The 16071-nt window shown below is 41.7% G+C and overlaps 1 protein-coding gene across 3 annotated transcripts in view; it reads right to left on the minus strand.

Annotated features, from left to right (window-relative positions):
• Nucleotides 1-16071, minus strand: part of LOC126469657 (biotin--protein ligase) — a 359191-nt gene that overhangs the window by 122043 nt on the left and 221077 nt on the right. For all 3 annotated transcript variants that reach the window (XM_050096793.1, XM_050096791.1, XM_050096792.1), the window contains one exon: nt 6795-6960. In XM_050096793.1, the coding sequence (XP_049952750.1) occupies nt 6795-6960 (166 nt within the window). The remainder of the gene's footprint in view (nt 1-6794; nt 6961-16071) is intronic.

The following is a 16071-nucleotide window of genomic DNA, read 5'->3' on the forward strand; positions in this document are numbered from 1 at the left end:
AATAGACATCTATTGAAGGCCATCACTGAGAAGACACAAAAGAGAGAAGTGCAGTATGCAATTAGGGACATTCATACAAGCCAGTAACAGTTCTTTCCTATTCTGTCAAAGAATGCTACAGCTGAAACTTTAAGAAATGGCACAATAGGACAGTGCAGTTTTCATTTGTGAATTGTTCTTATGAGCTTCAAACAGAAGCGATTAATTACCTGCATGCTTAGTAGTTTAATTGGTAAATTTCTTGTGTGCTTATGTGCTTACTAGGCACAGTATAACACTTTAATCTTTGTAATATGGTTATATTGACGGTCTGCTACTATTTTTGTTCAAGTTTCATGTTTTTATTTTCTGTGTAAATGTTTATGTAAATTAACTGTATTTTCACTAACAGTCTTTCTTATATATTCTATTTAATTCAAATTTATATATTTTTTGAGTCATTTCACATCCTTGTGTCTTGATGCATTAAAGAATCAGTGGACTATGTGTATGACTATAAATAAAAATATATATCTATACAAATCATAAAAATGTGTGTGTGTGTGTGTGTTTTCCACCTCTCTTCCTAAACCACTGGATCAATTTCAATCAAATATACCATTTACTGTCTGGAAAGAACAACCACCTATTTGTCAAAGGGTGGGGTGAAAACACCGTGTAGCCCACAATGTGAGAATACCCACACTTAAGTTATCCAGTATTTGAAAATGAGAGCACTTCGATACTTGCGACAAACTTTACATATAATTTCAAACCTCTATGAAACTTTTTCTCTGACCCCCAACAAATGCCGAAAGGAAAAAAGTTTGTCGCTTACATTTTTGTTAGATATGCAGTAAAACTGCCACCTGAATCACGATGTTTTAATTTATCATCACTGCACGGCATTTAGTGCAGGAGATACGACATCATAAACACTGAATGCATGGAAAACAAAAGCATCATGCAAGCCATTTAAATTTGTTACATAATTGCTGCTAATTCTATTCCCAACAATTTTCACAGACAGTATCCACATTTGCCACTGAATGTACCTACAAAAATATATTATTGATTGTATGACACATAGTTCAGGAGATACAATGTCACAAGCACTGAGATGTATGAGAAACTGTCACGTGATGCACGATGTCTTAATTTATTACTTCTTTACTACTAACTCTATTCACAATAAATTCCACAGACAGTGGGTACATATGCCACACGATGTACCTGCAAAATTATATCATTGTGCAGCACACAGTTCAGGAGATACATCATACACACAGAGCTGCATGGGAACGAAATTTACTAGACATACAGGTGAAATATTTGTACAAATACAGATGAAATATTTTAAGTATGTGTGAGATGTGTTTGACATGTGCATATGCAGGCAAGGCCACAGATAAAAAGCACATTCTAAACCACTGGAATGATTTCAAACAAATTTGGTACAGATATTAGTTGTAATCTGAAAAGACGTACTCTAGGGGTAAGAACCACCAGTCTCCTATTGGGGTGAGTGTCATAACATGGAGAGAGAAGGGAAGTTGAGGAGATATACTGACAGCGAGGGAGGAGGAGGGGAAGGCACAGGGAGGAGGAGGACATGGACAGACACAGGAGAGGGGAGAGGAGGAGGTGGACAGAGGGAGGGGAGAGGAGGAAATGGATGGAGAGAGGGGAGATGAGGAGATGGACAGAGGAGGGGCGAGGAGGAGATGTAGAGAGGCAGGTGGAGAGACAGGCAGAGAGATGGAGGAAGAGGAAACATACAGACAGAGGGGAGGACGAAACACACAGAGAAAGGGAAGAGGAGAAGGTGAACAGAGAGAAGGGAGAGGAAGAGATGGACACACAAAGAAAAGGAGAGGAGATGAACAGGGAGAGGGAGGAAGAGTTGGACAGATACAGGGGGAGGAGGAGACTGAAAAAGATAGGGGAAGTAGGAGATGAAATTTGTGGGGGTTGGAAGAGATGGACAGAAGGGGAAGGAGCAGAGGGGCAAGTGGGATGAAGAGCAGACTGGCAACCGACAGAGGAAGGAGGTGGATACGGAACGAGAGAGGGGCAGGAGGAGACGGATTGAAAGTTTGGGGGAAGGGGGAAGGAGGGGGGTGGAGAGAGAGAGAGGGGAAAGGAGGAGATGGTCTGAAAGTTCATGGAGAGGGGGAAGGAGATGGGTAGAGAGAGGGGGAAGGAGGAGACGGACAGAGAGGGTAGGGAATAGGAGATGGACAGAGAGAGTAAGGAAGAGGAGATGGACAGAGAGAGTAGGGAAGAGGAGATGGACAGAGAGAGCAGGGCAGAGGAGACGGACAGAGAGAGTAGGGATGAGGAGATGGACAGAGAGAGTAAGGAAGAGGAGATGGACAGAGAGAGTAGGGAAGAGGAGATGGACAGAGAGAGTAGGGAAGAGGAGATGGACAGAGAGAGTAGGGAAGAGGAGATGGACTAACAGATGGTTGGAATAAATGTATACCTGGGCGATGACAGATTTATCAGCTAGTAAATAAATAAATAAAACATTTTTTTATCACGCATCATAGTTATCCTATTTTTTCAATGTGGGTAGTCATCTGAAGAGTGAAAATGGAAAATATTCTAAGTGCCAAATCTAAGTTTTTTTGTGAGAATGAAAACAATGTATCTCTGTTTGTAAGCAACTTATCTGTATCCAAAAATTTGAGAAAGAGTTACACCACAGAATTATGTTGTTCACTGCATCACTGCAAAAAATAAGGAGACAAATTAGGAAATAAATACTTATGTTCCAAGTGCCACCTGGAAACTGGAAGTTGTTACATATTTATTCTTCCATTACCAGCTTCGAACTGACAGGTTCATCTTCAGATGGCTGTTCACGTTCATTTTACATTTTATTGTTGTTGTTGTTTACGTTAGCAGTTGGCTAATATAAAGAACAACAAATTAAAATAACCATGAACAGCTGGTCTGAAGATGAACCTGTTGGTTTAAAACTGGTAACAGCACCATTTGCGTAAATAATTAACATTATTAACAGCAACAGTAGCTAGTTGCTGTTTTCTTCATGAAAGAATCACTTTTATTCTGTGAATAGTTGCGGTCTCAAAAATTTCAGTTTTTGACAAAACAGCGTGAAGAAAGTTTTTGTTCCAAGTGCCATCAGTACTCAAGCATTTTGTTTTATTTGTGATAATACAAGTACAGAAATAAAGCATTAGATTTTTTAACTAGTAGAATTGTAACAACAAAAAGCACATTTCTTTTATTTTTGAACTCCAGAGGGTAGCACAGCTTGGCTTTTGTCTACCAGAGTTAAAACCAAGATTTAAGAAAAACAAAGAAAGAAAGAAAGAAGAATCTTGTGAAAAATATTAGGTCCAATAAAGAACAAAGATGGCAACTGGATTTTGAGAGCAAATACGGAAATATTCATTCTCCCCTAAAATAACAGATGAGATCAGGAAAAGATGTATTACACTCTGTGGACATCTAGAGAGAAGGAAGGAAAACAGATTAGCACAAGATCCACACATTCTTTCAAAACAGGAAAACAGACAAAGAAAATGGGTGAGGAGGCAAGGCAGAAAAGGACTTGGAAGAAATGCAGATTACACAGGAGACCTTACTCAATAGAGATGACTTCAGACTAGAAGGCAAAAAATTCCAAAGTTTTTAAGAATATACAACAGGAAAACATCTGGAGTCAAATAGTAAGATGATAGGAAAAGAGCTCATTCTCAGAAAATGAAAGAATTTTGGAGAAGGGTGAAGGAAAAGAGAAACAGGATATATATATATATATATATATATATAAAAACAAAGATGATGAGACTTACCAAACAAAAGCGCTGGCAGGTCGATGGACACACAAACAAATACAAACATACACACAAAATTCAAGCTTTCGCAACCAACGGTTGCTTCGTCAGGAAAGAGGGAAGGAGAGGGAAAGACGAAAGAATGTGGGTTTTAAGGGAGAGGGTAAGGAGTAATTCCAATCCTGGGAGCGGAAAGACTTACCTTAGGGGGAAAAAGGACAGGTATACACACTACACACTCGCGCGCGCGCGCGCACGCGCACGCACGCACGCACGCACGCACGCACACACACACACACACACACACACACACATCCACCCGCACATACACAGACACAAGCAGAAATTTGTAAAGGCATATATATATATATATATATATATATATATATATAAAAAAAAACTAAACGAGCAGCGATAGAAATACACCGTTTGTTGCAATATACTTGGGACAACAGTACATTTTCAGGCGGACAAACTTTCGAAATTACAGTAGTTACAATTTTCAACAACAGATGGCGCTGCAAGTGATGTGAAAGATATAGAAGACAACGCAGTCTATGGGTGCGCCATTCTGTACGTCGTCTTTCTGCTGTAAGCGTGTGCTGTTCACAACGTGCAAGTGTGCTGTAGACAACATGGTTTATTCCTTAGAACAGAGGATTTTTCTGGTGTTGGAATTCCACCGCCTAGAACACAGTGTTGTTGCAACAAGACGAAGTTTTCAACGGAGGTTTAATGTAACCAAAGGACCGAAAAGCGATACAATAAAGGATCTGTTTGAAAAATTTCAACGGACTGGGAACGTGACGGATGAATGTGCTGGAAAGGTAGGGCGACCGCGTACGGCAACCACAGAGGGCAACGCGCAGCTAGTGCAGCAGGTGATCCAACAGCGGCCTCGGGTTTCCGTTCGCCGTGTTCCAGCTGCGGTCCAAATGACGCCAACGTCCACGTATCGTCTCATGCGCCAGAGTTTACACCTCTATCCATACAAAATTCAAACGCGGCAACCCCTCAGCGCCGCTACCATTGCTGCACGAGAGACATTCGCTAACGATATAGTGCACAGGATTGATGACGGCGATATGCATGTGGGCAGCATTTGGTTTACTGACGAAGCTTATTTTTACCTGGACGGCTTCGTCAATAAACAGAACTGGCGCATATGGGGAACCGAAAAGCCCCATGTTGCAGTCTCATCGTCCCTGCATCCTCAAAAAGTACTGGTCTGGGCCGCCATTTCTTCCAAAGGAATCATTGGCCCATTTTTCAGATCCGAAATGATTACTGCATCAGGCTATCTGGACATTCTTCGTGAATTTGTGGCGGTACAAACTGCCTTAGATGACACTGCGAACACGTCGTGGTTTATGCAAGATGGTGCCCGGCCACATCGCACGGCCGACGTCTTTAATTTCCTGAATGAACATTTCGATGATCGTGTGATTGCTTTGGGCTATCCGAAACATACAGGAGGCGGCGTGGATTGGCCTCCCTATTCGCCAGACATGAACCCCTGTGACTTCTTTCTGTGGGGACACTTGAAAGACCAGGTGTACCGCCAGAATCCAGAAACAATTGAACAGCTGAAGCAGTACATCTCATCTGCATGTGAAGCCATTCCGCCAGACACGTTGTCAAAGGTTTTGGGTAATTTCATTCAGAGACTACGCCATATTATTGCTACGCATGGTGGATATGTGGAAAATATCGTACTATAGAGTTTCCCAGACCGCAGCGCCATCTGTTGTTGAAAATTGTAACTACTGTAATTTCGAAAGTTTGTCCGCCTGAAAATGTACTGTTGTCCCAAGCATATTGCAACAAACGGTGTATTTCTATCGCTGCTCATTTAGTTTTTATTGCCGTTTCAAATATACCGGTCATTTCTGAAACACCCTCTATATATATATATATATATATATATATATATATATATATATATAGTGAATGCATAGCTTATGTTTTACAGCTTTGTCATGGCATCATCATATATATATATATATATATATATATATATATATATATATATATATATATATATATATATATATATGATGATGCCATGACAAAGCTGTAAAACATAAGCTATGCATTCACAACTCCCAGTCTGATTACCAGGCTGTGCATGTGGTAAATACAGTACATGTGGCCTCAGTGTAGTGTTCATGTGGCACACAGACAGTACATGTAGTGAGAATGACCTACTGTAGCAAGCATTGCAGATGCAATATATGTATTGCAGTTGCTAGCTATGCGATGATCTCACATCCATAAATCATAATTTGGGGGGTGGGGGCTAACATTTCCAGGCACATAAATTAGATTGAATTCAATTAAAGTAAATTTACTGCACAAGTGAAATATGAGAAGATATGCAATGGCCTGCACGGTTGTTTATAGCACGGAACTTGACTTTAGACTGGTTAATATTCGAGATGGTGGTGGTCAGAGCGGGACTACTACGGCTCTTGTTCACTATGATAATTCTATGCCGAATGCTAAATTAGAGGGGCTGGACTAGTAGCATTATATCAGCAGCGAAACACTCGATGCGAGGGGATTTATGTACTAACAGCACATGTAGAAAACCATTATTTTAAATGACACATTTATTGACACTGGAAATGCTTTTTAATGAGCGATACTAAGTGGTAAATGTTGCACTAACACTGCTGACCTACTCTCCTCCCTATCATCAATCATGTGTGGCCTTTAAGGTAGTAACAGCAACTCAGTATAAGGGGCTTGAAATGTGCTATACGATTTCCTTCTTGTAAATCCTAGCTATTATGAGATCACTATGTAGCACCTAGCTTCTTCAAGGTAAATTTATTTTATTATCAATATTCATATCAGCGACGAAAATAAGTAAAATGCTAGCAAGTACTTCCCACCGCTATGAAAGGAATGTTAAAGAAGAAATTGAATAACAACAATCTATTTTCACAATAAATCCATATGCAGCACTTCTCCAAGGCTACCCAAACAAAGACCAATACTGACCTGAGAGAAGATAAACCTTCCACCAGATGCTGCAGCTGTAGCCATAATTAATGATGGGGTGTGCCAAGTCTCCTCAGCTCCAAGGATCTCAATCTGGAGTTCGTGAGGCACTCTGTTTTCATCATATACCAGAACTACTGATGGAAGTTTCTCTGGTGGGTTTCTCCTGTAGTGGGGAATCCACAAACCATCAATATGATTATTGAAAATGAGAATAACGAAATTTGAATCAGTGTGAGGTCTGTGTTTGCAAAATGCATGAAAAGCAAGTGCAGTTTAAATTTTAGGTACTTTTTTGTATTCAGCAATAGTATTCATTTTATTTACTGGTAACATACAATATTAAAACATATGCTGTAAGTTTTCAATTTTTTGACAAAAATTTTAATTAAGAGCTACCATTTTAATAGCTATGGTATAATGTTACTCAGAAAAATTGTTCTTACAGAGAGCAAGTCTTGTTGTGCATGTATGAATTTGAATACAGGCTCCAATACAGAGTTGCCAATATCTCATTGTAGATACCTCAAGTGGGCAAAAGTCTTCAGATATTCCAAGGAATTTGGTTTTTGTAACATCTGGCTATTCTTGCAAGGATATAAGTATAAAGCACACAGTGCACTTAAACATCACTTTTCCATGAGAATGGGTCAATAAGAGACAGTTGAGAATTGATACCAGACACAATTATAGGGACTCATATGTTCAAGAACTACACGAGATATACTTCACTGCGGTTGTGTGTACCAAATTTCATGGCCAATAATGATGTTATGGGTTGGAAACATCATATACTCACTAAATGCTAATCTAACACTAGCAGGTCCAAGAAATTAACTCATAACGACCAATGAAATCTACGATGTACTGCAGAAAATAAAATTATACATCTACGTCAAACATCGAAGAGGACTTCACCTACAACTCAGGTAGTAATGCCAGTACCAAAATCATACACTGGGATGGAACAGAACTCGTTTTCATTGTTGTATCTGCTGCCCTGAAGACACTGTCTACTAAACTGGGTGCCTGACTTCAGTTACAGTGATACTGACCATAAAATCACTATTCTGTTAGATATTTGTCTTTTCCACAGACCATAACAGTGATCTTTTCTAACAACTTGGAACAAGTACATTTACAATCATAATACACTGTTAAAGAAATGTTGTTAATTTGATTAGAGTTTGTTCTGCTGACATGCCCACAACCCAGAAGGTGGTGCGTCCAATTGTTGTTATGGAAAAATATGGCAATAACTGACTATTTAAAAGATTATCTTTTATATTAATCTTCAGACACATTTCAGTTTATAATGCAAATCATCCTCCTCCCATGTACGCATCTGCACGTACACACACACACACACACACACACACACACACACACACACACACACACACACACGCCCCACACGTTGTGTGTTAGGTAGGGAACCATTACTATTGTCATGTAGAAGACAGGGTAATTAGATGAATGACGGAAACTAACTTCACTTAACGAAGGTTTATTTAGCACTTGCACATACAAGAGTGCAGAGCAAACTACAGCCGGCCGGAACACATTCAGTATACAGAACATTCCAGTCCAATGGTTCTTGATATTTGTGAATACTTCTAGAATTTACTCAAACCAAATATAAAAATTAAAATTGTACAGTCCAGGTGAGTTTTGAACTCATGACCCTCCATGCAACAGTTTAGTATCATAACCACTACACTAAGGTGCTACTCAGCTGCTTTTGCGACATTGCTCCTCTCTTATGAGAACAGCGTCTCGGTGTTACGTCCTCCTAGTCCAGGAAAGAGTCATTGGTCCTGTATACTCTGACTCCCGATGACTGATGCTCGCCCTGGTGGTGATCTTCTTAGAACTTCTTTTGCTTCTATGCTCTTCGTCACCTTTCTGCTTGTTGCCTGTCTTTGGAGCTTCGAATTTACCCTGTGTTGTAGGATTCTTATAGGGCTTCATTCGAAGGACGTGGACCATATCTCTGAACTTTTGTCGTCTTGTGTTGGGGTTGAAATCTTCAACTTCATAAATAACATCACACAACTGTCTTACAACCTTATAAGGTCCAAAGTAGCGCCTGAGGAGCTTCTCAGAGAAACCAACCTTCCAAACAGGAGTGAAGATCCAGACGAGGTCACCAGGCTGGTAGACAACAGGGCAGTGGCTCACGTCATACCTTTGGCGATCGTTTTCTTGAGCCTGCAGCATACAGAGTGGAGCTAACTGCCGAGCTTCCTCAGTTCTGGTTAACACTTGACCAATGTAGTCATCGTCCACGTCATCAGGATGTAATGGAAACATAGTGTCCATCGTCATAGTTGCCTCATGCCCACATGCCAGGAAAAAGGACGTAAATTTCGTGGTGTCTTGTTTGGAGGTGTTGTAGGCAAACGTCAAAAAAGGTAGCACCTCACCCCAGTTGCTCTGCTCAACACTGATGAACACTGATAGCACATCGGGCGAGGTCTTATTAAGGCATACAGTAAGCCCGTTAGTTTGCAGACGGTAGGCAGTCGTCATGTGATGAGTAATGTTGCACCTTCGGTTTATCTCTATGACAAGATTTGATTGTAAAACTTTCCCTCAATCCGTAATTAACATCCTTGGGGCACCGTGTTTCAATACAATGTCTTCCGCGATGAATTTGGCTACCTCGAATGCTTCGGCTGTTTTCACTGCTTTTGTAATGGCATGGCATGTCAGATAATCAGTGCACACAATAATCCATCTATTGCCACTAGCAGACGTTGGAAATTGTCTGAGGAGGTCAATGCCAATTCCCTGGAAAGGCATTTTGGCTGGTGGAATTTGTATAAGTCGGCCAGGTGGTTTCTGAGGGACTGCCTTTCTCCTCTGGCACTCTCGACAGTGCGACACATAGTGACGGATACTTCTAAATAAACCTGGCCAGAAAACTCTCTTGCGGGTTCTATCATACATCTTAATAAAACCTAAATGTGAGGCCTCAGGTGTGTCATAGGATTTCTGTAGGCTAGAACATATAAGCACATGTGTTTAGGAATCACTAGTAGCCACCTCTTTCGAAACGGATCAAAGTTTTTCTTGCTGGTAGCCACGTCTTTCCAAACGGATCAAAGTTTTTCTTGCAAAGTAATACATTAACTACCTTAAATTGTCCTTTCACACCCTCTGGCTGATTTAAGGCAAGCATAATTTGAGATATCTTGGCATTCTTCTTCTGCTCAGCAGAGAGATCATAGAGTGCAGCAACACAGTCACTATCTTCATCAACGTCTAGATGGTCTTGCACAGGGTTTCTTGAGAGACAGTCTGCATCTTGGTGTTTTCTTCCACTTTTGTGCACTATGGTACTGTCTTACTCTTGAAGACGTAGTGCCCACCTGTCGAGTTGTCCTGTTGGAACCTTAAGACCTGCCAACCAACAAAGTGAATGATGGTCTGTAACAACTGTGAATGGCCCTCCATACAGATGCTGTCGAAATTTGCAGATGACCCAGATCACAGCAATACGTTCTCTTTCAGTAGTTGGGTAGTTTCTCTCGGCTTTTTTAAGTGTCCTAGAAGCATAGGCTATAACCTTCTCTTTTCCATTGGAAATTTGCATCGGAACAGCAACGTTCCCATACCCACTGGCATCTGTGTGTAGTTATGTAGGTGCTCTCTCATAATACAGACCAAGTACAGGGTCAGTCATCAGAGCTTTTTGCAGCACATCAAAAGTATCTTGTAGAGCACCACCCCAGATGAATCTAGCATCAGCTTTTAACAACTCTTGGAGCGGACCGGCTTTGATACAAAAGTCTTTGATAAAATGACGGTAATAAGAACATAATCTGAGGAAGCCTCTAACATCTCTAATACTTTTAGGAATAGGAAATGTCATTATAGATCTCACCTTCTCTGTGTCTGGCCACACACCTTTGTTTGACACAAGGTGTCCAAGTATTTAGATTTCTCTTGCTCCAAAGAGACACTTTCTTGGATTAAGTTTCAGTCCGGCTTGTTGGAGACACTTAAGAATGGCCCTCAGTCTTCCTCTATGTTCATAAAATGTAACCGAGAATACTATAATGTCATCTAAATAACAAAGACACATCGTCCACTTCAGGTGCCTTACCATCCTACTCTCTGACAAGGACCGCTGGTGACGACCATGGGCTCTGCGAAGGCTGAATGATGCCATTCTTCACCATTTTCTCTACCTTGTCACGAATTATTTGACATTCCGTTGCTGACAAAGGGTATGCTATCTGGCTTATTGGTTAATGGTCTCCAGTACTAAACCAGTGCTTCACCATCAATTTGTCTAATTTGCCCTTCACCTGTGGATTGAAGCATTCAGAGAACTCTTGAAGAATGGCAAGTAGCTTCTTGTGTTGATCCTTCGTGAGATCTGGTGATAGTTGAGCTAGAAGATCTTGTCTCGTAGTGGTAGCACTAATTTCACCGACAGACTTGGCATGGGAGGTTTCTGAGATGCTCAGCTGTTCTTCAATTAACGGCTCAGCGGTTGTACGCACATGTGTCTTGGAAGGATCTGCAGTTCTTGGCACCAGTTAACACTCTACAATTCACTGAATCCGTTCTTAAACAAGATGACAGAGGCTGGGATGGTGAAGTTATTCTTCAGTGTTATGCTCCTTTTACATTCCACTACAAGATCCATTGGTTGATCCATGGCATGACACGTGACAGTTTCCTTACTAGCAGTGACTGCAGGAATGATCACTTCATCCAGCACAAAGTCTCCACACACTGGGATGTGCATCTTCCTGTCCACAGTATCTCATCTCATCTAGCATAGTCTTCGAGCGACCACAACCTATAATTTCCTGAGAAGCTTTAAAAAAGTCCCATCCGAGAATGATGGCATGACTACACTCTTGTAAGACAATGAATTCTGAGAGTTGTGTACAGCCTCTTATAACCACATGAATGGTACATCTTCCTGTAGGTTTTACATATTTTTCATTAGCTACCTTGAGCAGAGAAGTTTTGCTGTCGACGAATACGGTTTCCTGCAACTGGCGATAGTACTTCTCCAAAATGACTGAACATGATGCTCCAGAGTCCACAAGAGCTTGGGCTGGTCGTCCATCCATTATGATATTGACATAGTTTCCTTTCATTTTTGTAGTGATTGATGGCAGAATATTTTTGCTCTTCAGCAGCCTGACCTCCAATGAAGGTCACACCCTTTAGTTTCAAACGTTGCGGCATCTAGGTGATCAGCTGGAGCTTCTAAACGGCGATGGAAACCTTGATTGGCGTGTTGGGGAGCATCCTCTTCAGCAGCTAGCTTGTGGCGATGGTGACCTACGTCGTCCTGCACCCACATATTCTTGTTCATCTTCGTCGACCCAGAGTTGGCGTAGGCTAAGATCGGTCTGCTGTCTTCTGGTGCGGGCGTCATCAAGTATCCACTGCCTTTCTCAACAAATGCGCACCACATGTCCCGGTCGTCCACAGTGTAAACATACTGGTTGGTTGTCCTGGGTCCTCCAGACATCAGTCTTCCTTGGTGCCCAAACAGGTTCCTCATGCGGCATTGTAGGAATGTAACTTCGCCTGGGTCTCGACTTTTTCACTGTTTTAAAGGGAAATGAAGGATGAGAGATTGGGTTCAATATCTGTTCCACTTCCTCCCTTGGTTGGTTGGTTGGTTTGGGGAAGGAGACCAGACAGCGTGGTCATCGGTCTCATCGGATTAGGGAAGGATTGGGAAGGAAGTCGGCCGTGCCCTTTCAGAGGAACCATCCCGGCATTTGCCTGGAGTGATTTAGGGAAATCACGGAAAACCTAAATCAGGATGGCCGGACGCGGGATTGAACCGTCGTCCTCCCGAATGCGAGTCCAGTGTCTAACCACTGCGCCACCCCGCTCGGTTCTTCCTCCCTTATGACCTCTTGAAGAGTCTCGGTTTTTTGCTCGCTGTGCAATCCAAGTGCCTTCTGAACTTCCTCTCTCACTATTTGACGAACAACACTTGTGAAATCAGTTGCTTCCTCCATCACAGACATCGACACAACGTTTGGAAGCCGTTCAAACTTCTTGTGTGGAATTCTTTTTTGTTGCATTGTCTCGATATACTGGCACAATTTTATGAAGTCGTCTGCTGTCGAAACTTCCTTCACGAGTAGGGCTTGATACATGTCCTCAGCAACACCCTCCATGAGAAGTACAACCTTGTCTTCCTCCTTCATTCAAGGATCCACTATTTTGCACAGCTACAGTACGTCTTGAAAGCAGGATGCCATAATTTCTCCTGGACACTGTGCCCTGCACTTTAATTTATCTTCAGCCTTTCACTTCTGTCGTTATGTGTCACCGAAATAGTTGCGCAGTTTCTGCCTGGAATACTCCCCAGCTTGTGAACGTCTCCTCGTTGTTCTCATACCATTGCTTGGTAGTGCCCGCCAAGTAGAAACACACATTAGCCAAACACATAGTTTCATCCCATCTATTAAGTTTGGCTATACGCTCATATACCTTCAGCCACTTGTTTGTATCTTGGCCATTGTCACCAGAGAACCCGGAAGGATGTCTCATGTGGTGGCACACCGTTGCTGTCATCGTAATGTCGTCGTCTTCTTGTCTCCAGTAGATTGCAATCTGCTGAATATGGCTCGGACTCGGGTTCCCCGCCACGTAAATGGCAGCTCTGTCACAGCCCGATGAAAGCCACTGTGTCGTCGATAATGTGCGCTACTACAAGTTCCAATACCCCAGTGTCTCCACCAGAATAATGTCACGTAGAAGATGGTGTAAGCAGATGAATGACGAACACTAACTTCACTTAACGAAGGTTTATTCAGTACTTGCACAAATAGGAGTGCAGATAAAACTGCCTCCAGCCAGAACACATTCAGTATATTTACAACTAAAAAACATTCCAGTACAATTATGCTTGACATTTTTAGACACTTCTAGAATGTACTCGAACCGAATACAGAAATTACAATTGTACAGTCGAGGTGAGTTTTGAACTCACGGCCCTCCATCTAACAGTTTAGTATCATAACCACTACAGCACGGTGCTACTCAGCTTCATCTGCAATGCTATTCACAACATACATAAATGAATTGGTGCATAACATTGGGAGTTTCATGAGGCTATTCACAGATGATGCTAATGTACATAGGGTAGTCATGGTGGCAGAAAGTCGTAGCAAAATGTAGGAAGATCTACAGAGGACCAACTTCAGGTACAAGTGGTGGCATTCCACTCCCAGCACTAACATATGCAAGTCATTTCCCTAGAAGGAGGAAATACCCATTACTATTTGATGAATCATTTAAGATCAGTCACTGGAAATGATAAAAACTATAAAATATCTATGAGTACATACCCAGAGTGAGATTAGGGGCACAATTACATAAAACTAGATGTCAGAACATTAATTTAAAAAATCATTCCCATCTTTCTCACAAGCACAAATCAGATTCCAGATCTGCTCTCTACAGTAGTTTCTGCTTTCTGGATAAGCTTCTAACAAATGTTGCTAAGTTTTAACTGACATTTTATATAACGTAGGCAACACCAATTTTTTATCAATTCACCAATATATTGAGCAAAATCTTACATAAATGTGTGTGTCTTCTGGGTTGTGTTCACTCCTTATAACTGCTGCCAGAATGAGAAGAAAACCAGTATTTATTGTTTTTCTTCTTTCATTTGTGGCAAAAATGAAAAGGAGTTGGCAGCAAAGATATATTTGCTCAAGTAGGTGCCTAATCAATATCAGAAGAAAGATGGATGAAAGATAAGAACACAAACAGTACAACACAGCCATGAAACTAAATGGATTTTGTTATGTTGCAGCTGAGGGGGGTGTGAGGTATCACAAAAAGAACATATAAAAGAGACTCTTTCGAAGAAATCTAAGAAAACATAATCCATTCAGAGCTCTTCATAAGTCTGTGATCCTTACCACCTAGGTTTAGGAGTAATGTAAAACAGTAAAGCTATCTTCAACCAAAGGGTTTGTTAGAACACAACAGGACGGTAAAGTAGGAAGTACCAGAATGAAATTTTCACTCTGTAATGGAGTGTGCGCTGATGTGAAACTTCCTCGCAGATTAAAACTGTGTGCTGGACCAAGATTAGAACTCGGGACCTTAGCCTTTTGCGGGCAAGAGCGCTACCATCTGAGCTATCCAAGTGCGACTCACGACCTGTCCTCACACCTTCAGTTCCACCAGTGCCTCGTTTCTTACCTTCCAAACTTCACAGAAGCTCTCCTGCAGAGCTAGCACTCCTGGCAGAAAGGATATTGTGGAGATATGGCTTAGCCACAGCCTGGGGAATGTTTCCAGAGTGAATTTTCACTCTGCAGCAGTGTGTGCACTGATATGAAACTTCCTGACAGATTAAAACTGTGTGCCGGACTGAGACTTGAACTTAGATCCTTTGCCTTTTGCAGGCAAGTGCTCTGGCATAGGCAAAGTTCCTGGCATAGGCAAAGTTCCTGAGTTTGAGTCTCGCTCCGGCCACAGTTGCCTTTCACGAGCAAGTCCTCTATCACCTGGCAAAGGCAAAGATCCCAAGTTCACGTCGTGGTCCAGCATACTGTTTTAATCTGCCAGGAAGGTTCATATCAGTGCACACTCCACTGCAGAGTGAAAATTTCATCCCGGTAACATCCCTGAGGCTGTGGCTAAGCCATATCTCAGCAATATCCTTTTTCCCTTGAGTAGCTAGTTCTGCAAGGTCACCAGGAGAGCTTCTGTGAAGTCTGTAAGGTAGGATGCTAATTGCTCACCAGTTCCTCAGTAACGGTGATGTGTACAGAAGGGAAGCAACTTTCGCTTACAAAATTTATAAAGCAGAGGTATGGCAAATTTAAGCATATAATAATAACTACTTAGCAAATACTTTATGCCAAAATTTTGTGAAAGCTTACTGAAACTGTTTTTAAAATCTATACCACCTGCCATCCATCAGGAAAGCTGGAATGCCCATTAGTAGGTGGAAGGGACCACGTTGACTACAATTGGTCTACACCATCAAAAAGTTTCATGTGTTCTTGTACCGGTCTAAGTTTTACCTCATTAGTGATCACAAGCCCTTGGTTTTGTTGTTTAATATTTCTTCTTTGTTGCTCAACAAAGCCGCACATCATCTCCAGCACTGGGCCGTGTTCCTGTCTCGCTACATTTTCAACTTACGGCACAGCATGCCAATGCTGATGTGCTGTCCCAGCTTTCATTGGGGCTGGATGCTACTTTTGATCAGGATGAACGAACAGTTTCCTACTACATTCCCAGATCGCAGCGGCTGTCA

The sequence above is a fragment of the Schistocerca serialis genome, chromosome 3 (genome assembly GCF_023864345.2).
Source record: "Schistocerca serialis cubense isolate TAMUIC-IGC-003099 chromosome 3, iqSchSeri2.2, whole genome shotgun sequence".
Classification (NCBI taxonomy): Eukaryota; Metazoa; Arthropoda; class Insecta; order Orthoptera; family Acrididae; genus Schistocerca; species Schistocerca serialis.